At 43.2% G+C, this 22,162-nt stretch overlaps 1 protein-coding gene across 3 annotated transcripts in view; it reads left to right on the plus strand.

Annotated features, from left to right (window-relative positions):
- LOC110501661 (mannosyl-oligosaccharide 1,2-alpha-mannosidase IB) overlaps window positions 1-22,162 on the plus strand; it is a 121,511-nt gene that overhangs the window by 81,712 nt on the left and 17,637 nt on the right. For all 3 annotated transcript variants that reach the window (XM_036959012.2, XM_036959015.2, XM_036959014.2), the window contains 7 exons: window positions 4,567-4,647; window positions 15,055-15,149; window positions 15,297-15,420; window positions 15,506-15,599; window positions 17,952-18,067; window positions 18,479-18,698; window positions 19,108-19,280. In XM_036959012.2, coding sequence (XP_036814907.1) covers window positions 4,567-4,647; window positions 15,055-15,149; window positions 15,297-15,420; window positions 15,506-15,599; window positions 17,952-18,067; window positions 18,479-18,698; window positions 19,108-19,280 — 903 coding nt within the window. The remainder of the gene's footprint in view (window positions 1-4,566; window positions 4,648-15,054; window positions 15,150-15,296; window positions 15,421-15,505; window positions 15,600-17,951; window positions 18,068-18,478; window positions 18,699-19,107; window positions 19,281-22,162) is intronic.

The raw sequence follows: 22,162 nt of genomic DNA on the forward strand, positions 1-22,162 counted from the left end.
GAGAGAGAGAGAGACTGACTGAAGGAGAGAGAGAGAGACTGACTGAAGGAGAGAGAGAGAGACTGACTGAAGGAGAGAGAGAGAGACTGACTGAAGGAGAGAGAGAGAGACTGACTGAAGGAGAGAGAGAGAGACGGACTGAAGGAGAGAGAGAAACGGGCTGAAGGAGAGAGAGAGAGACGGACTGAAGGAGAGAGAGAGAGAGATGGACTGAGAGAGAGAGAGAGAGACTGACTGAAGGAGAGAGAGAGAAACGGGCTGAAGGAGAGAGAGAGACGGACTGAAGGAGAGAGAGAGAGACGGACTGAAGGAGAGAGAGAAACGGGCTGAAGGAGAGAGAGAAACGGGCTGAAGGGGAGAGAGAGAGAGAGAAGCGATTCCCAAACCTTCCACAACAAAGCCATCACCTACAGAGAGAGGAACCTAGAGAAGAGTCCCCTAAGCAAGCTGGTCCTGGGGCTCTGTACACAAACAGAGCCCCAGGACAGCAGCACAATTAGACCCAATCAAATCATGAGAAAACAAAAAGATTATTACTTGACACATTGGAAAGAATTAACAAAAAAGAGAGCAGAGCAAACAAGAATGCTATTTGGCCCTAAACAGAGAGTACACAGTGGCAGAATATCTGACCACTGTGACTGACCCAAACTTAAGGAAAGCTTTGACTATGTACAGACTCAGTGAGCATAGCCTTGCTATTGAGAAAGTCCGCCGTAGGCAGACATGGCTCTCAAGAGAAGACAGGCTATGTGCACACTGCCCACAAAAGGTGGAAACTGAGCTGCACTTCCTAACCTCCTGCCCAATGTATGACCATATTAGAGACACATATTTCCCTCTGATTACACAGATCCACTAAGAATTCGAAAACAAACCCAATTTTGATAAACTCCCATATCTACTGGGTGAAATTCCACAGTGTGCTATCACAGCAGCAAGATTTGTGACCTGTTGCCACAAGAAAAGTGCAACCAGTGAAGAACAAACACCATTGTAAATACAACCCATATTTATGCTTATTTATTTTCCCTTGTGTACCCTTAACCATTTGTACATCGTTGCAACACTGTATATACACGTAATATGACATTTGTAATGTCTTTATTGTTTTGAAACTTCTGTATGTGTAATGTTTACTGTTCATTTTTGTTTATTTCACTTTTGTATATTATCTACCTCACTTGCTTTGGCAATGTTAACACATGTTTCCCATGCCAATAATGCCCCTTGAATTGAATTGAGAGACGGACGGAGAGAGAGAGGGGGACGGAGAGAGAGAGAGAGGGGGACGGAGAGAGAGAGGGGGACAGAGCGAGATGAGGTTGGGGGCAGAGAGAAAGGGAGAGGGGGACGGAGAGAGAGAGAGAGAGAGGGGGACGGAGAGAGAGGGGGGGCAGAGAGAAAGGGAGAGGGGGACGGAGAGAGAGAGAGGGGGAGAGAGAGAGGGGGGGTGGAGAGAGAGAGAGGGGGACAGAGAGAGAGGGGGGGGACAGAGAGAGAGAGAGGGGAACAGAGAGAGAGAGGGGGGAACAGAGAGAGAGAGGGGGGAGTGAAAGAGAGAGGAACAGAGAGAGAGAGAGGGACAAAGAAAGAGAGAGAGGGACAAAGAGAGAGAGGGACAGAGAGAGAGAGAGAGAGGGACGGAGAGAGGGAGGGGGATGGAGAGAGAGGGGGGGGGACAAGAGAGAGAGCGAGAGAAAGAGAGAGGGGGACGGAGAGAGAGAGAGAGGGGGATGGAGAGAGAGAGGGAGAGAGAGAGAGGGGACGGAGAGAGAGAGAGAGAGAGGACGGAGAGAGAGAGGGGGGGACGGAGAGAGGAACAGAGAGAGAGAGAGGAACAGAGAGAGAGGGACAGAGAGAGAGAGGGGGACAGAGAGAGAGAGAGGGGGACAGAGAGAGAGGGACAAAGAGAGAGAGAGAGGGACAAAGAGAGAGAGAGAGGGACAAAGAGAGAGAGAGAGGGACAAAGAGAGAGAGAGGGGGACAAAGAGAGCGAGAGGGACAAAGAGAGAGAGACGGACAAAGAGAGAGAGAGAGGGACAAAGAGAGAGGGACGGACGGACAGAGAGAGAGAAAGAGGGACGGACGGACAGAGAGAGAGGGATGAACGGAGAGAGAGAGAGAGACGGACGGAAGGGAGAGAGAGACGGACGGAAGGGAGAGAGCTAGGGAGACGGACAGGAGGGAGGGAGGGAGACGGAAGGGGAGGGAGGGAGGGAGAGAGCAAGATGGACAGACTGACGGAAGGGGAGAGAGAGACAGAAGGAGGGACGGAATGAGAGGGCAGGAGGGAGAGACTGACGGACAAAAGGAGAGGGAGGGAGGGAGAGACAGATCAAAGTAGATGGCGGGAAGGGGAGGTATGGACGAACAGAAGGGAGGGAAGGACGGACGGACGGATGGACGGACAGAAGGAAGGGATGGACGGACAGAGTGGGAGGAAGGAAGGAAGGGAGGGAGAGAGAGAGAGAGGAGAAAAGATGGAGAAAGATGAGAGCAAAATTGGAGGAGTGGATGTTAGTAATCTGAAGTGGGAGTGTTGATCTAGATCAGTTCTATCTGTAATGCCTCCACACCCACTGTATTTAGGCATTAACAGTTAAACTCATAAACTGTCATGGATGTTATTCCCTGATCTCCCTCCCTTCTCAGCCTCTGATGAAAATAGCAATTCCCAAATGAGAAACGGAAATGATTTCAAGTTCTTCAAAATAGTTGTGTTTTGAAGAAGTGTTTTGTAGCTTGCGGTGGTTCCAAAATATAATTTGAATCTTCTGTACTTAGACTTCAGTGTAAATGAAAGGTTTGTTTGAGCTGTATGTTTGCATCAAACCCATCAAACCCATGCTCCTCTCCTTTGTTGCTTCTTACTTCCAGGCTAAAATGAGAGCAAAGATTTCCAGTTACTGACTATATTAAAGACATCAGTCTTTGTCAAACTTAATCATGGGCTTACGGCTTCATAGAGGGAGTGAGGGTGTGTGTGTGTGTGTGTGTGTGTGTGTGTGTGTGTGTGTGTGTGTGTGTGTGTGAGAGAGCTCGTACATGTGTTAAAGCCTCTACTAATGAATGATTAATTAGCTGCCATGTTGGGCTGTCCTTTGTGGTGAGTCATTGTTAGCTGGATGGCTCCTGGAAGGCCTGTGCTACAGCACCCTGCGATGATGGATGACTCTCAATGCAGTCGGAAATGAATCGTCACGCTTTAAAAATGACTGAATTAATGGAGTCTGTTTAGCCAACACTGGGTTAGGAATTAATTTACCAGAGTTTAAAGTAAGATTTGATGTGAATCGATAGCACGTGGGAGATTAATTAGTACATGATGTCCCACTCGGATTAGATGAACCTAATTTAATATGGAGTAATATTCAGATGGTTTCCAAGGACATTTCTGACATGTTTTAAATGTTACATGTTACACTTTTTAAATGTTACATCGTATATATCGAAGGAGTTGAAGCACTGCAGTTAAAGTATATCTGTCAGTTGTCACCTTAAACATGATAAATTCATGTCTTTATAGGAGTCACATGAATGACACTAATAAGAGTGTGAGACATCTGAATGACACCAATTAGAGTGTGAGACATCTGAATGACATTAATTAGAGTGTGAGATACCTGAATGACACGAATTAGTGTGAGACACCTGAATGACATTCATTAGTGTGAGACACCTGAATGACATTCATTAGTGTGAGACACCTGAATGACACGAATTAGTGTGAGACACCTGAATGACACGAATTAGTGTGAGACACCTGAATGACACAAATTAGTGTGGGACACCTTGAGTGACACTAATTAGAGTGAGACACCTGAATGACACTAATTAGAGTGTGAGACACCTGAATGACACTAATTAGAGTGTGGGACACCTGAATGACTGCGAATTATTGTCATGTCTGATTGTTTGTGTGCAGAACCTGAATGAGTGATGACATTTTCAGTCACCTGAATGACACTTTTTTTATTTTTGTTGTCCTGTGCAGTTTGTGTGGGTCACCCGTATGACGGCGATCATTTTTTTGTGCTGTGCAGTTGTGCCAACACAAGGTGGTTTTATGACCGCGCTCTCTGTCTGGCATGTAAGTGTCATTGTAAACAGGTAGTGGTGCTGAAGGGGAGATGGATGCTGACGAGGCCTTGAGCTTTAAGAGTTCACACCACCGTCCTTCAGAGGGGGAGCACGACACGACCGGGGTGCCTCAACACCCACTTTAACAAATCTCCCCTCCCCTGTCTTCCCCCTTCTCCACTCTCCCAGGGTGACAGTTGGATTAACAGCCCGTTGAAGTTATTACATAGGGAATCAGGCTGTGCTTGTGGTAGAACTTGGAAAGGTGTTCTCTGTATTAGTCAGACATGAATTTGGTGTTCCAGCCTTGGTCTGAATGGTAGGCTATTTGAATTCAGGAATGTGTGCCATTACACACACATAGTGTTTGGTATTACTGTGCAAGATATCTCATGTCATTTTGGCACAAGGCGGCTCTGGCAGTTCTGTGTGGTGTCTCACTTTCTCTCTTTCTCTGGCTGATTCTCCCCTCTGTTTCTTCAGAATGCTGAGGTATCTGTCTTCGAGGTCAACATCCGCTTCATCGGAGGACTGCTGGCCGCCTACTACCTCTCTGGACAGGAGGTATCTGCTCATCTAGGATTAGTGTGTCTGTCTTGTCTGTCCTGTCGTCTGTCTGTCTGTCTTGTCCTGTCCTGTCCTGTCCTGTCCTGTCTTGTCTTGTCCGGCCTTGTCTGTCTTGTCCTGTCTGTCCTGTCTTGTCCTGACAGGTCTTGTCCGGTCTTGTCTGTCCTGTCTCGTCTGTCTTGAAGCTGACCTCATTTAGTTAATTGGTGGATTGTTTGTTCGACTGAGATTTCTTTAGTCGAGCAGTTGCAAATAAATACTTTTTTTTTTCATGGTGCACAAGACACCGTTCTGATTCGCGGCTCTCTCAGTGGACTAATCCATTGTGGAGGCCACCGGAATGGCACAGTCCATCACTCTAAGACATGCAGCTGTAATTGTATATGGTTATATTATGTAAGAATAATGGTGCAACACTAATAAATATAATATAATTTTATTACAAATGCGCTTTCTCCTGCGTTTGATAGCGGTCGCTGTCTGCGGTCATGAAACATAATCAATTGTGCTGTTGAATTGACTCCTTTCCCTATATGTTGCTATGTGCATAATAAAAGTTAACCAGCATATTGGTGTTGAGAACAATGCAGCTGAGGCAGCTTTTTTTTTTTTTACACAGCGTGGCCATCCCGCTCCCTCTTGAGTCATTTGTGTCTCAATGATTTAATTAAACAGTGCGCTTAAAACACGTGTCAAACTCATTCCACAGAGAGCCGAGTGTCTGCAGGTTTTCGCTCCACCGTTGTACTTGTTTGATGAATTAAGGTCACTAATTAGTAAGGAACTCCCCTCACCTAATGAAAACTACCACAAGTCTCTCTCTATGTCGAGCTCCCCTGCCATGAGGTATCAGTCATCCTCCTCTTCCTGCTCCTATTAAAGGAGTGTGAGTGGTGGAATTGAGCTCCAGCCATGCGGCTCTGCCGGTCCCAGACTACTCAGCTGATGGGAGCATATCCCTGGCCACGCTCCCTCTTAATGATCATCCCTCCTTCTTCTCACTCTCACTGCCTCTCCCTCTCTCCCACTCTGAATAAATGGTGATAATTCTGCAGAGGCTGGAGGAGTGGTGGGATAGGGAATCAGAAAGATGTTGAGTGGGGAATGGGAGGGGTGATAACGTTCGTGAGAGCGCTTTCTTCCATGTTCCCAGTCGAGGTCGACCGATTCATCGGCATGTCCGATAAATTAGGACCGATTTCAAGTTTTCATAACAATCAGTAATCGCCATTTTTGATGCCGATTATGGCCGATTACATTGCCCTCCATGAGGAGACTGCGTGGCAGGCTGACCACCTGTTACGCGAGTGCAGCAAGGAGCCAAGGTAAGTTGCTAGCTAGCATTAAACGTATCTTATAAAAAACAATCAATCTTCACATAATCTCTAGTTAACTACACATGGTTGATGATATTGCTAGTTTAACTAGCTTGTCCTGCGTTGCATATAATCAATGTGGTGGCTGTTAATTTATCATCGAATCACAGCTTCAACTTCGCCAAACTACTTCAACTTCGCCAAACGGGTGGTGATTTAACAAAAGAGCATTGCCGAAAAAAGCACTGTCTTTGCACAAATGTACCTAACCATAAACATCAATACCTTTCTTAAAATCAATACGCAGAAGTATATATTTTTAACCTGCATATTTAGCTAAAAGAAATCCAGGTTAGCAGGCGATATTAACTATGGAAATTGTGTCATTTCTCTTGCGTTCATTGCACGCAGAGTCGGGGTATATGCAACATTTTGGGCCGCTTGGCTCGTTGCGAATTAATTTGCCAGAATTGTACATAATTATGACATAATATTGAAGGTTGTGCAATGTAACAGCAATATTTAAACTTCCGGTTCCGTATTTCACTGAGAGAATAAATGTTTTGTTTTCTAAATGATAGTTTCCGAATTAGACCTTATTAATGACCAAATGCTCGTATTTCTGTGTTTATTATATTATAATTAAGTCTATGATTTGATATTTCATAGAGCAGTCTGACTGAGCGGTGGTAGGCAGCAGCAGGCTCGTAAGCATTCATTCAAACTTTACTGCGTTTGCCAGCAGCTCTGAGCAATGCTCATAAACAGCTCTGTGCTTCAAGTATTGCTCAGAGCTGCTTATGACTTCAAGCCTATCAACTCCCAAGATTAGGCTGACAATACTAAAGTACCTATTACCTATAAAGTACCTATATCTAATAGTCAAAGGTATATGAAATACAAATGGTATAGAGAGAAATAGTCGACACGTCATAATTCCTATCCCTACAACCTAAAACTTCTTAATTGGGAATATTGAAGAACTGGGAATATTGAACCACCAGTTTTCATATGTTCTGTGCACATATTGCACTTTTATTTTCTTCTCCAACACTGTGTTTTTACATTATTTAAACCAAATTGAGAATGTTTCATTATTTGAGACTAAATAGATTTTATTTATGTATTATATTAAGTTAAAAATTAGTGTTCATTGTTCATTCAGTATTGTTGTAATTGTCATTATAACAAATATATATATATAAACATCGTCCGATTAAACGGTATCGGCTTTTTTTTTGGTCCTCCAATAAACGGTATCGACGTTGAAAAATCATAATCGGTCGTCCTCTAGTTCCCAGGGCATGTGTGTGGCAGAACTAGCCCCAACACACAGTAATGGATGATGTTCACTTCTCTGTCCCCTCAGCCCTCCCCTCCACCCCTCTCTCATCTTCTTTCCTGTCTTCGCTCTTCTCCTCTTCCACACTGGCCCTCTCCTCTGTTCTTTTTCTACTCTTCTCTATAACTACTTTATGTTCCCTCTCTTGTCACAACCTTCTCTACACAATGGCACTCAGTGGCACTGAGAGGTGCTCGTGCCACTGAGACATAAGCAAGACACTTAACCCTAATTTGCTCCAGGGGTTTACGTGAAAGGTGCTAGTGTCTTTGGGATATGTAATTGAGGTGAAGGTTGCTAGTGCTTCTGGTATACAGTGCCTTCAGAAAGTATTCATACCCCTTGACTTATTCCACATTTTGTTGTGTTACAGCATGAATTCAAAATGGATTACATGTATTTTTTTCACACCAATCTACACAAAATACCCCATAAATGACAAATGTTTTATGAAATGTTTACAAAGTTATTGAAAATTAAATGCATAAATATCTCATTTACATAAGTATTCACACCCCTGAGTCAATACACGTTAGAATCAGTTTCAGCTGTGAGTCTCTAAGATCTTTGCACACCTAGATTGTATCATATTTGCACCTTATTCTGTTTAAAACTCTTCAAGTTGCTTGTTGATCATTGCTAAATAGCCATTTTCAAGCCAATTTAAGTCAAAACTGTAACTAGGCCATCCAGAAACCTTGAATGTCATCTTGGTATGCAACTCCACTGTATATTTGGCCTTTTAGGTTATTGTCCTGCTGAAAGGTGAATTTGTTTCCCAGTGTCTGTTGGAAAGCAGACAGAGCTAGATTTTCCTCAAGGATTTTGCCTGTGCTTAGCTCTATTCCGTTTATTTTTATGCAACAATATTCCCTGGTCTTTGCCGAAGACAAGCATACACATAACATGATGCAGCCACCACCATGCTTGAAAATGTACTCTGTGATGTGTTGATGGATATGCCCCAAATAACACTTTGTATTCAGAACATAGTTTTTTTTTTTTTGCCAAATTATTTTAATTCATTCTTAGTATTTTGGAGTAACTACACTTGTTGATTCATCCTCAGTTTTTCCTATTACAGCCTTTACTCTGGACCCTGATCTCTCTTTTGACGAACATATCAAGAATATTTCAAGGGTAGCTTTTTTCCATCTTTGTAACATTGCAAAAACCAAACTTTTTGTCCAAAAATTAAGTTAGTACTAAACACATATTACTCCAGTGGTTGCCTCTCTACACTGGCTTTCTGTTAAGGCTAGGGATGATTTCAAGGTTTTACTGCTAACCTACAAAGCATTACATGGACTTGCTCCAACATGGTCCTGCTGTATGTACCTACGGGTTCGCTACGGTCACAAGACGCAGGCCTCCTAATTGTCCCTAGAATTTCAAAGCAAACAGCTGGAGGCAGGGCTTTCTCCTATAGAGCTCCATTTTTATGGAATGGTCTGTCTACCCATGTGGGAGATTCAGACTCGGTCTCGACCTTTAAGTCTTTATTGAAGACTCATCTCTTCAGTAGGTCCTATGGTTGAGTGTAGTCCGTCCCAGGGGTGCAAAGGTGAACGGCAAGGCACTGGAGCGACGAATCACCCTGGCTCTCTCTGCCTGGTCTTTGTGGTTGAATATGTGTTTGAAATTCACTGCTCGACTGAGGGACCCTATAGATAATTGTACAGAGATGAGGTAGTCATTCAAAAATCATGTTAAGCACTATTATTACAGAGTGAGTCCATGCAACTTATTATGTGACTTTTTAATCAAATGTTTACTCCTGAACTTATTTAGCCTTGCCATAACAAAGGGGTTGAATACTTTTCATGTTTTATTAATTTGAAAATAATAATTAAAAAAAATATCCACTTTGACATTATGAAGTATTGTGTGTAGGCCGGTGACACAATCTCAATTGAATCAATTCAGGCTGTAACAAAATATGTCAAAAGTCAAGGGGTGTGAGTACTTTCTGAAGGAAATGTAGAGTTTAGGTGAAAGGTGCTCATTTCTCTGGGATATGTAGTTGAGGTGAAATGTGCTCATTTCTCTGGGATATGTAGTTTAGGGGAAATGTGCTCATTTCTCTGGGATATGTAGTTGAGGTGAAAGGGGCTCATTTCTCTGGGATATGTAGTTTAGGGGAAATGTGCTCATTTCTCTGGGATATGTAGTTGAGGTGAAAGCTTGCACTCTTCTGTCAACAGAGTAATAACCTCTCCGCAGGGGGAGAGAGAACTAGGGAGGGAGAGACTGGGGGAGGGTGAGAGAGAGAAACGAAGAGAGAAAGACAGAAACACAGCCAGCTGATTGCAAGAGAAAACCGGAGAAGGGAGCAGGGCTTGTAATGTAAGATAATGAGCTGAGAGTTAAGGAAAACTGCAGACACTGACACACTGCAGCTAGACATGGCCTGCTGGAGTCACCCTGTAAAAAGAGGGAGGGAGGCAGATGGAGGGAGTAAGGGATGTTGTGATACACAGCAAAAGACCTAGACCGCTGTACAATTATTTTTGCTTCTCTCTAACCTGTCTCTGCGATACATGTTTTTCCTCCCTCCCTCCATCTTCCTACTTCGCTATCCGTCTTTCAGTGAGTCGCTGTGAGCTGAGGCTATGGATCTGTCTGATTTGCTGGGGAGCGCTTGACTCCGTCTCATATTGTCAAACATGGAGCCCATCAAAGGCAGAACACTGCTTCCTCTGTCACACTGACTGACTGGCTGCAACTGCACCTGCAGGCAGAGAGGGGGGGGGGGGGTAATTGTGGGAGGTGAGTGACGGAAGAGCGTGCAACGTGGAAGGGTGCGAAGGAGGGGGTTGAGAGAGAAGGGGAGAGCAAGAGATGTGATTGTTACACTGCAGATGAACAGTATCCATTAATATGGATGTGAGAGATTCAGCTATGTCTTACAGGCCATATAGAAGATAATCATGCAATGACTGGCTGAGCTGGAGAGCCCAGGTAAAACCGCTGCTTGATTGAAATTCAGTCAGGCAGTTGTAGTTAAATCCCCAAGAACACAGTCCCATGGATTTCCAAGCTTGTTTCAATAAAGCACTACGGACTGATACAATAGAAAATAAAAGATGACAAATAATAAAGGAACAACAAGTTAAACGATGAATAACTAGCATGATGAAGAACAAACGTAGTAAGCCCCATGAAGGACGGACAGCGTTTGTTGACTTAATCCTGTCTCTTCCTGGGGTCCTTGAGGGCCTTTTTTTCCAAAACAGATTTCACAGTATACCTTCTGATCCTTTTATGAGACTCGTGTACATTTACACAGTGACATCCTCCCCCGGAGAGAGAGATATGAGAGTGTGTGTTTGTGCACGTGTGTGTGTGCGCACCTCTGTATGCGTGTGTTCTCTCTGGCAGGCCGAGTGGTCATGGGGTTCTATCTCAGAGAGAGCAAGGCTCATATCCTCCTGTGTGTAATAACAGGCTCCGCTCCTGAGTTAGAGGATCGGTTGGAGCAGCTGATTCCAGGCAGAACTACGACCAGCCAGCGCTACAAATCTGCAGTCTGGGAATACTGCCGACCTGGCCTCACAGCTAATCCTGATGGCGAGAGGGAGAGAGTTTGTTCAGACCCAAATTGCCCTTGTTCCTCGTTCGCCTGGTCTATGGGACTGAGGGACGGAGAGAGAAAGAGAGCAAGGGTGTTCAAGTGAAGGGGGATTGAGAGCGAGATAGTGGGTGCTCTCTCATTCAACTCAAACTCTGCTCTTGCCCTTTATTTGGTCGGCTACAGGTCAGGACTAAAAGCGGCATTGAGAGAGAACATTGTTCAACCCAAGCTTTGCTCTCAGAGGCACATAAAAAAAGGCACACTCAGGTAGAGCCTCCATTTTCAAAACATCTCTTTCAGATGATATGAGTGAAGAGAGGGGAATGTTTGTGTGTATTTGGTGCGTGTTGTGAGTGAATAAGTTTGTGAGATGGAATAGCCTATATCTCTCAGTCATTGATTGGCGTGTAGCTACACGCCAATCGGAGGATTTGGGCGAGGAGCTACACAAAAAGTCTCTAGTTCTCCGCTCTGGCCTGCCCCTGTATTCATAGTACTATTTTCCTCCCTCGAGCTGGATGGCAGCTCACCACTTTGTTCATTGATACCACTGAGAAAATAGAGAACCAACTGTTAGCCAAAAACCTGTTCTAAAATTGTGTGTTAGTCAAGCACATAACCACTTATTTCATAGTTGGCGCCTTAGCTAAAGCATCATTACGACGAAGGTAGCAACAGCGTTTAGTCAACTAAGCGAGAACAAGTTCTTCCGCCGTCTCTGCGTGGATGGAAACGAAAATAGCAGAGAGCTGTTCCGCTAATACCATCCTCTACAGAAATATGTTCAACTGTTAAAGATGAGTAGCCCAATGTTAATTAATCAGTTGTTGATCTGCCCTCTTGGTATAGCTGTAGGCCTATGTTAATTAATCAGTTGTTGATCTGCCCTCTTGGTATAGCTGTAGGCCTATGTTAATTAATCAGTTGTTGATCTGCCCTCTTGGTATAGCTGTAGGCCTATGTTAATTAATCAGTTGTTGATCTGCCCTCTTGGTATAGCTGTAGGCCTATGTCAACAGTAAGCTGCTGATGATGTGATAATAGTCAGTTCACCAATGACAACTAGGCATGTTGAATGGATGGTAGCTTAGTAAGACCTAACTTGATGAGGTCAGTGATGGAGATGTGTAACAAGCTCATACAGGCCTAGTTTTGTTCTTTCATATTCCAAATAGCCTACAGTAAGCTAGACTGCTACAACATTTCACTAGACTATCCACATAAAGACACATTAATTAGAATAATCATTACCCCTAAATTGAACATAGTGTCATTGAGTCAATTTAATTTAGGATCAAACATAAGACTTTTGTGTTGGCTACATTGTTTGATATAATTTAAGACTCTAGGTTTCAGGAAATTGCTGTTAAATGCTCCAACTTCCTGTGGGGGATTTTGGTGGGAGTGAAATGGGCTGCTGGGAGAGGAAAATATCGTCCCTTGAGAGGGCAAGAACAAGATGTACAGTACCAGTCAAAAGTTTGGACACATCTACTCATTTCATGGTTTTTCTTTATTTTTTACTATTTTCTACATTGTAGAATAACTATGAAATAACACATAATGGAATCATGTAGTAACCAAAAAAGTGTTAAACAAATCAAAATCTGTTTGAGATTTTTCAAACTCATCATCAAAGCAAAGGGTGGCTACTTTGAAGAATCTCAAATATAAAATATATTTTGATTTGTTTAACACTTTTTTTTTTGGTTACTACATGATTGGGTTGAGGTTGAGGTTTCCAAGGTTAGAGTAGTGCAGAAGTTGTCATATGCTGAGGCAGTGAAGAAAGTAGATGAAGATGGGTCAAGGGGGAGGGATCATGAGAGGAGTGATGTGAGTAGATCTACACCAGTACAGAGGGATAGGCCAACAAGTGATACATGCTTCAGTAAGATCGGATTTTTAGCATTTATAGCAATGCTTATCAACTGTACTGCAGGGATGGAATGTAAGTCTATGCTGACTGCAGGAATGTCCACCAGCGCTGTTGCCAGAGAACGGAATGTTAATTTCTCTACCATAGCCCCCCTCCAACGTCATTTTAGAGAATTTGGCAGTACGTCCAACCGGCCTCACAACCGCAGACCACTTGTAACCATGCCAGCCCAGTACCTCCATATCCGGCTTTTCCCCTTGCGGGATTGTCTGAGACCAGCCACCCAGACAGCTGATGAAACTGAGGAGTATTTCTGTCTGTAATAAAGCCCTTTTGTGGGGGGAAAATAATATTCTGATTGGGGGGGCTTGGCTTCCAAGTGGGTGGGCCTGTGCCCTCCCACCCAAGGCTATGCACGTGCCCAGCCATGTGAAATCCATAGATTAGGGCCTACAAAATGTATTTCTTTATCATTTGAAGTGTATGGCGTTGACAGCGTTGACGCTCGCAGCCCGTCTGTTTTCTGTCTATTCATTACTGTGCGTTCTAATTCCAGCGTGTACACGTTCGTTCACGTGAGTTAAAAAAAAAGCTTTTCGTTTGATTTGGGTGTTACTCTGTGGGTAAGGGGCAGTAAGGGACACTAGCTACTTACTGTAGGTTTCCATCCAATCGGCGACAGGTTTCCATGCGAATATTCTAAAATCGGCATAAAAAACAATATGCAAACTTTCCCACCAGAGATGTGTCCATCAAATTGACTTGTTGCGGGTAAAAGGCTGTGCGTGATTTTCAACTCTACTGATGGTTTGTCACAAAACAATGTGCATTATGTGATGAATGTGCCCAATCCGGTCTTGGCACATGTGCTCTAGCAAACAGCTGGCAGATACAGTGCAGGTATAGCCTACATTATCAGATTATTATGGACAAAAGAGCGAGATTATAACTTTTAATTGTCAAACGGCAGCCAAGCATCAATCCTCATGTCACCAGAATACGACTCTCAATATTTTTGGAAAGGATCATCAAGATGCACTTTCATCACCCTGAAGTTCATGATAGTTTATTAAATCTGTAGCCTAATAAACCTCATACTTTCCCGAGTCGTAGTAGGAGGACCACATGCGTCATCGCATGACTCCAAGTTTACGATATGATGATTATCATATCAGTATTTGCGCATGAAAGCATTTACACTGACATTTCTCGCATAATTAATTTTACAGATACAAAAAGATCCCACCTTTTCTTGGGCATTTCGTTTTGTCTACATTTTCGTTTTTATTTTCCCAATGTGTACTTGACTTGCATAAAAGGAGTATTGAACATTTTGTTTCAGTAACCTAACTCCTGAAATGAAGAGAGAAACCCAGTTTAGACTGTTGGGATGTGCGGGCTAATGTCCCACACCTCTTGATGACAGTGTGATAAAACAGTGTAGTCTTAAGAGTTTTATTGCAGCTGTCAGACAGGCTTGGAATCAATGGATGGGGTATACACTGAGTGTACAAAACATTAAGAACACCTTCCTAATATTGAGTTGCACCCCCTCATGGACTCTACAAGGTGTCGAAAGCGTTCCACAGGGATGCCGGCCCATGTTGACTAATGCTTCCCACAATTGTCAACTTGGCTGGATGTCCTTTGGGTGGTGGACCATTCTTGATACACACGGGGAACTGTTGAGTATGAAAAACCCATCACTGTTGCAGTTCTTGACACAAACCGGTGGCACTTCAATCTTTTTTCTTGCCCATTCACCCCCTGAATAGCACACACATACAAAAATTGTCTCAAGGCTTAAAAACCCTTCTTTAACCTGTCCCCTGCCCTTAATCTACACTGATTTGAGGTGGATTTAACAAGTGATATCAATAAGGGATCATAGTTTTCACCTGGTCAGTCGATGTCATAAAAAGAGCAGGTGTCCTTTTAATGTTTTGTACACTCACTGTATATACACATTGACACACAGCTGGGAAAGTGTGACTGTGTACTTGAGTGTGTGTACTCTGTTATTCTAATGTGGTTCAACTGTTATTCTAGTGGTCTCTGAGGGGGAGTTTTGCCCTCCACCTCCACAATATGCTCAGCCTCTCCTGTAAACCAGTTCAGATGCTTTGTCATGTTCATTTGGCCACTGTTTCTCTGTCCCATGTAAATGCTTAATGTTTTTTCGGGCTGTCTTGTTATGTCTCTTGTAAAAATATGTTCTCCATCATTGAAGCTTTTTCTCAGCTTTTCCTATAAAGCTTTCATTCACCCTCTCTCTCTTTCCCTCTGTCGATAGGTGTTTAAGGTGAAGGCGGTCCAGTTGGCTGAGAAGCTGCTCCCAGCCTTCAACACTCCCACAGGCATCCCCTGGGCCATGGTCAACCTCAAGAGGTCAGTCTCAGACCACAACACAACCGTAGATTTACATCTGACCACAACCTAACCCTAGATCTACATCCATAACTGCAACAATGGCATGTCAGTAAGATTCTCTACTCAATGATTGAAAGTTAATCCTTTCTCCCTCTCTGTGTGTAGTGGTGTGGGGCGTAACTGGGGCTGGGCGTCAGCAGGCAGTAGTATCCTGGCAGAGTTTGGAACACTACATATGGAGTTTGTCCACCTCACTTACCTCACCGGGAACCCTGCCTACTACCAAAAGGTGAGACACCTCCTTAGTACTGGTGTCTAAGTCTGCGTGTTCCCCTGGGTGAGAGATATATCCATGTCTCCTCTAACCCTGTCAGGTAATGCACATACGGAAGCTGCTGGCCAAAATGGACCGTCCCAACGGGCTCTACCCCAACTATCTGAACCCTCGCACCGGTCGCTGGGGCCAACGTAAGTACCTCATGTCTCTCTCAACTTCAGAGAATAACACTGGTGTGTGTGTGGGTGTGGGTTGAGCTCAATTCAGAATTTTGGAATTAACTCCCATTCAGCTCATGAGTTTGAATTGAATTGGCCACACCGCCACAGGATGTAGAATTTGAGTGACAGGAAGTAGAATTTAATTCAGTGCAATTCAAAGAAATTCCACTCAGCCATAGAACATGAGAGTTACATTGAATCTGACCGGTCACACTTCCAGCTACCAAACAATATATAACTTTTCTCTAGAAACAATGTTCATATACTTTTTTTTACTTTGTGCTTAGAATAGCCAATTATATTTCCACCAACCATTTCATTTGGCCTGAGGGTGAACTTGAGGTTTAAACTATTGCATTCTGGGGAATGTCGTATTTTCCCCATATTGAACAATATGTAATAACTTTTTAATATATCTGCATATAGGTTTTCATTTTAAGAGATGGTCCTGAAAATAAATCGTTTAAACAATATTTTATATGCATGTATATAACAACATGTTTTATGTACAATATGTATATTTGTATAGACTACACCTAATATTAAATAGAAGAAGCGTTTGAATTTCATTTAATTTTACTGAATTCAATTCTATTTCCTTTTATTCAAATGCAGGTGCAATGGGCGCTAGGCTATGTAAATGAATGTGTGTGAGTAGTGTTTTGTTTTTTTCTTTAATAAATATGTATAATTAGAAGCTGTTGGCAGGCGGCATCTTAACTAACTCTGTTTATTATCCTGAATGAGAGAGAGGTTTAATTACTGTCTCTGCCTCTCACTGCTCAACCTGACCCCCCCCCCCCCCCCCCACACACACACACACACACACACACACACACTGAGCCCTACAGTGTCTACCCCTCTCCAATGTTGTTTGCGTAGTTTTTTGTTATTTCTCTTTTTCTCTCAATCTCTCCATCCCTCCATGTGAGAATGAATTATTCATAGCAACTTCTCTCTCTCTCTTTTGCCAGGGGAATGCCAATTTTGCATAGAAAACATTTGACTTTGTGTCTGTGAGTCTCTTCAGCTCATCTCTCTCTCTCTCTGCACACTTTGCTCTGAGTGTGTGTCTTTGCAGGAGACGGAAGGAGGATTGTCACTCAAAGTAATGAGCAGTGTGTGACTATGGAAATCACAAAGTAATCATGTGCCATAAGTCTATACCACTGTGTGTGAGAGATGTGAATGTATGCGTTGTAGCCATATAGAAAGTGCCAGTGTAATATCAAAGAGATGTCTGTAGGTATTTAAAACCGACCCATAGAGAGAGTGACAGACATAAAGACAGACATACGAGTAGAGTTTTCGTCGTAAAGTCCCAGCTGTTAACTACTATAAAAACTGTCTGTTCCAGCAGCACATTTGTTAGCATTAGCTCTCCCCTGACTAACATAACACACCACTGAAACATCTGCTGAAGAGATGCCCATCTCCCCACTACACACCTCTCCACAGTGCTGGACATGCTACAAGCCCAGCCAGCACATTTCACACAGCATTCATTTACCATTAGCCATAAGCATTTAGGCGTTAGCCCCAGCACTAGCTGTGGACTCGGACCGCTAATGGCTCTCGCCCCACTGCTCTCAATGACTCCCTCAGCATTGGTTAGCATTGTTAGCTTCACTGTTGGTTAACACTGCTGAGTCATAAGCTGGCTAGCTCTGTTAGCATCAGAGCATGGCTTTAGCCAGAGGGAGGCAACAGCACAATAGCAAGTCCTTGCTGGCTAACAAATAAAGCTAAACAGTGTCAGGCCTCATGGGGAAAACACAATCGAGTGTCTTTAAGTCGAGTGTCTTTACTCGACTTAAACTATACCACATTGTTTTATACTGCGGATTCATGACTCAGGGTAGTCTGTGAGAGATTGTGTGTGTGTGCGTTTCGTGCACGCGTGCCTACCCATCTGTGTCCTCTCACTGAGTGAGAGTTGGCACAGCCTCCGGATCACTGTAATGTGGTGTCACTGTAACTAGGCCAGCTATAAAGGCTGAATCAACTTCTACTGGGACATTGGGGACATTAAGAAGGAGTACATCAGAGAGAGAGTAAACAACCACAATCTTCTCTGCCATCACACTGAAAGGGGGACAAAGCGTCTCCATGTCGTTTTTTTCTGTAAATTTAAAACCCCTCTGAAGAATAGTGCTGGCTCTGGTTGGGGTTTAGATGAAAACATCCAATGAATAAATTATCATCTTCCCCTTTTTGTCACTCTATCTTCATTATTTTTCTCTCCCTCACTTTGTCCCACCCTCTCTTTTTCCCACCCTCTCATCCTTCTCCCGTCTCCTCTCTTTCTCCCCCCCCTTGTAGACCATACATCAGTTGGAGGTCTGGGGGACAGTTTCTATGAGTACCTGCTGAAGGCCTGGCTCATGTCAGACAAGACCGACACAGAGGCCCGCAAGACCTACGACGACGCCATTGAGGTATGCACCACCCTTACCTCGTCTCCATGGAGACAAGCCACCTTTAACTGGTCTCCATGGAGATGTCTTTGATTGACATACACACAGCTGTGTTTCAACTATCCTACCCTGAAATAGCAACTACCTTGCTCTATATCCTTATGACCAGATAGTTAGGATTGCTCCTCAACTCCTCAAAGTACTTTAACTGCAGTGTACTGGGCTCAATCTTTGCATTTTAATCAGTGAGCGATTTAACAGGAAGTAGATGCCTGAATTCTGTTGCCAGTTATTGACGTTGATTGATCAAGTACATTATGTGCCAGGGAAGAGGATGGATAGAAGATTCTGCTGCTGCTCTCAAGGACTGACCTGACACACACCTACTCCTACCATCTCCACCACCCATATCCTTTCCGCATCTCCTTCCAGGCAATCGAGCGCCACCTGATCCGTAAGTCCAACGGCGGCCTGACGTTTATCGGGGAGTGGAAGAATGGCCACCTGGAGAGGAAGATGGGTCACCTGACCTGCTTCGCCGGGGGGATGTTCGCTCTGGGGGCCGACGGCTCACCTGACGCCAAGGCTGGACACTACCTACAGCTGGGGGCTGAGATCGCACACACCTGCCATGAGTCCTACGACCGCACTGGTGAGATGGAGAAACAAACACACCTAAACTTATAGGGAAAACAAATTAAGTTTACGGATAAATGGTAACTTATTATAGGGTGGTTTGGTTGCCATGGATTATGCGCGTGATGGTGAATCAGATTTTGTGTGAGCTTAAAATAATGATGTTTTTTTTTAAGTGAGGTTACCATGGGAACGGGATGATCTTCCTGAAAGTGAAGTTTTACAGTGATGATATTTCCTAGTTTTATCCGGCCGTCTCTTTTTATGAACTTGTGTTCTGTTCCCACACACAGTGACAAGGCGTGCAGAACAAATCTGTCTGCTTCTTGATCACTGTAATCGGTTCCTATTACATTCTAACTCCAAACATTTAATTGGCAGGAAATGTGTTGTGTACCCATCTCCCTCCCTCCCTCTCTCCATAGTGTTGAAGCTGGGTCCAGAGGCCTTTAAGTTTGACAGTGGTCTGGAAGCAGTGGCGGTGCGTCAGAATGAGAAATACTACATCCTGAGGCCAGAGGTCATCGAGACCTACTGGTACATGTGGAGGTTCACCCATGACCCCAAGTACAGGCAGTGGGGCTGGGAGGCAGCACAGGTGAGCCACTGGAAAATCACTCACTAGTATTACTACTACCACATGTGACCTACCGGCTTGATCCAGTCTTATGTAGCAACATTTGAAATTGTGTTTTTTACATTGAATAAAAGTAGAGACTCAGAGCTAGAAAATTAAATATCATACACTACAGTTGAGGAACACTGGGAAAGTAATTCTGCTTTGGAAGTTGATAAACTTGTAACCTCAATTTTTAGTAAATGGCCTTGAATATTTTGGTACACCTACTGGATTGCTCTTCTTTGTCTTCACCCATTCAGAGTCATTCACATCCTCTTAAGCCTTATCCCCACCCATCTCTTTAAGGATTCTCATGTGAGGCCATGTACTAAACAACCAAAGATTTCAAGACTAAAGGCTGGTTTATACTACATCTATCAACAGTTGTCGCAGTGACATCATGAACATTCTATTGTCGTCCGACATCAAACTTGTCGTTATGAAAAAGTATAAACACAAACTACAGGTTGCATGACAACAGCATAACTAGTGTATTTTAACACCACTAAACCCACCTGTTTAAAAATGAATTTAGTATTCTGTACCAGACAAAAGTTTGTACACACCTAAAAGTCAGGCAAAACATAAAACCTCAACATACAAGTGTAAGTAAAAACAAATGTAAATAAGTTAGAAATTGTGCTACTACTGCACAAACACGTCTCGTAAAAGTAATTATGTTTTTGTTTAGTTAGCTTTTGGAAATTGTAGAAATAAAATATGTTCCTTCAGAAGTTCCAGCTAGGCAGGCTAACGTTAGTTAGCTAATTTAATTTGCTAGCTATCATGCAGTAGGCGTATATTAATAATGATATAGTTAATATAAGTACTTTAGACATGCAATCATAATTGACTGTAGAGCATATAAAGCACCCACAAGCTACCAGTGGCTGAAAACACAATCGTCGCGGGACGAATGAGTGACGAATTTACGGCACTTGCCCTGCAAGTGTATACTCGTCAGACGTCATGATACGTCATCAGAAGTGTCCACTTAATTTAAGGGCTGAGGGGATAGGGTGTGTCTTTTAAGTGTTTGGAATGTAGCCAGTGTCACCAGCAAAGCACCCCCACAACATCCACGCCTCCTCCGTGCTTTACGGTGGGAACTACACACGCGGAGATCATCTGTTCACCTACTCTGCATCTCACAAAGACACAGCGGTTGGAACCAAAAATCTCAATTTTGAACTCAGACCAAATGACAGATTTCCACCGGTCTAATGTCCATTGCTCGTGTTTCTTGGCCCAAGCAAGTCTCTTCTTCTTATTGGTGTCCTTTAGTAGTTGTTTCTTTGCAGCAATTCGACCATGAAGGCGTGATTCACGCAGTCTCCTCTGAACAGTTGATGTTGAGAAGTGTCTGTTGCTTGAACTCTGTGAAACATTTATTTGGGCTGCAATTTCTGAGAATGGTAACTCTAATGAACTGATCCTCTGCAGCAGAGGTAACACTGGGTCTTCCATTCCTGTGGCGGTCTTCATGAGAGCCAGTTTCATCATAGCTCTTGATAGTTTTTGCGACTGCACTTGAAGGAACTTTCAAAGTTCTTTAAATTTTCCACATTGACTGACGTTCATGTCTTAAAATAATGATGGACTGTCGTGTCTCTTTGCTTATTTGAGCTGTTCTTGACATAATATGGACTTGGTCTTTTACCAAATAGGGCTATGTTCTGTATACCAACCGTATCTTGTCACAACACAACTGATTGGCTCAAACGCATTAAGAAGGAAAGAAATTCCCCAAATTAACTTTTAACAAGGCACACCTGTTAATTGAAATGCATTCCAGGTGACTACCTCATGAAGCTGGTTGAGTGTGCAAAGCTGTCATCAAGGCAAAGGGTGGCTACTTTGAAGAATCTCAAATATATTTTGATTTGTTTACACTTTTTTAGGGTATTACATTATTTCATAGTTTTGATGTCACTATTATTCTACAATGTAGAAAATAGTTTTAAAAAATAAGAAAAACCCTTGAATGAGTAGGTGTGTACAAACTTTTGACTGGTACTGGATTTCAGTCTAGCAAATCAGGCAACTAAAAGCAACTTTCTAAACAATGTTTTGGTTCGTTTCTAGCTTGTTAGCTAGCTAGCTAATGTTAAGTGAGCTGGCTATTCAGTTCAAAAAATGACCATATCATATAGCTGACAACGTCTTCACTTTAGCTCATTTGTCTTCATTATTACAGGAAAATAAACTCACAACAAGATCATTATTTACAAGTTAATGGCGACCCAATTATAGAAAATAGCTTACGGTTGTGAGTGTGACGGAATAAAAGCAGGGCGTTCATATGTAGAATTTCAGAACTTGGACACTGTCTCATTGGCCTAGCGTTATATCCTAACTTGACTTTGGTGCAGGTCATGTTCCTTCACATTACCATCTCTGGTAAACACATACTATATCAAATAAAATCAAAGTTAACTTGTCACATGCTCAGGATACAGAAGGTGTAGTGAAATGGTTACTTGCACAGTGGAGTCTTTTGTTTAGAGATCTAGCTATCTAGCTAAACCATAATCCAAACTCATAACTTTACTACCCTACATGAATCTGCAGGTAGCTAACCCACCAGGTTCAATGTTAGCTAGCTAGCTAACATTAGGCTATAAATAGCAATGCAAATGGCTCTGAGATTCAAATAATATTACTACACAGATTATAGCCGGTCACGGGTGTACCTCAGCCACGCTCAAGGTACTAAACGATATCATAACCGCCATCGATAAAAGACAGTACTGTGCAGCCGTCTTCATAGACCTTGCCAAGGCTTTCGACTCTGTCAATCACCGTATTCTTATCGGCAGACTCAGTAGCCTCGGTTTTTCGGATGACTGCCTTGCCTGGTT

Source organism: Oncorhynchus mykiss, chromosome 22 (genome assembly GCF_057628025.1).
Source record: "Oncorhynchus mykiss isolate SJ-2025 chromosome 22, ASM5762802v1, whole genome shotgun sequence".
Taxonomy (NCBI): Eukaryota; Metazoa; Chordata; class Actinopteri; order Salmoniformes; family Salmonidae; genus Oncorhynchus; species Oncorhynchus mykiss.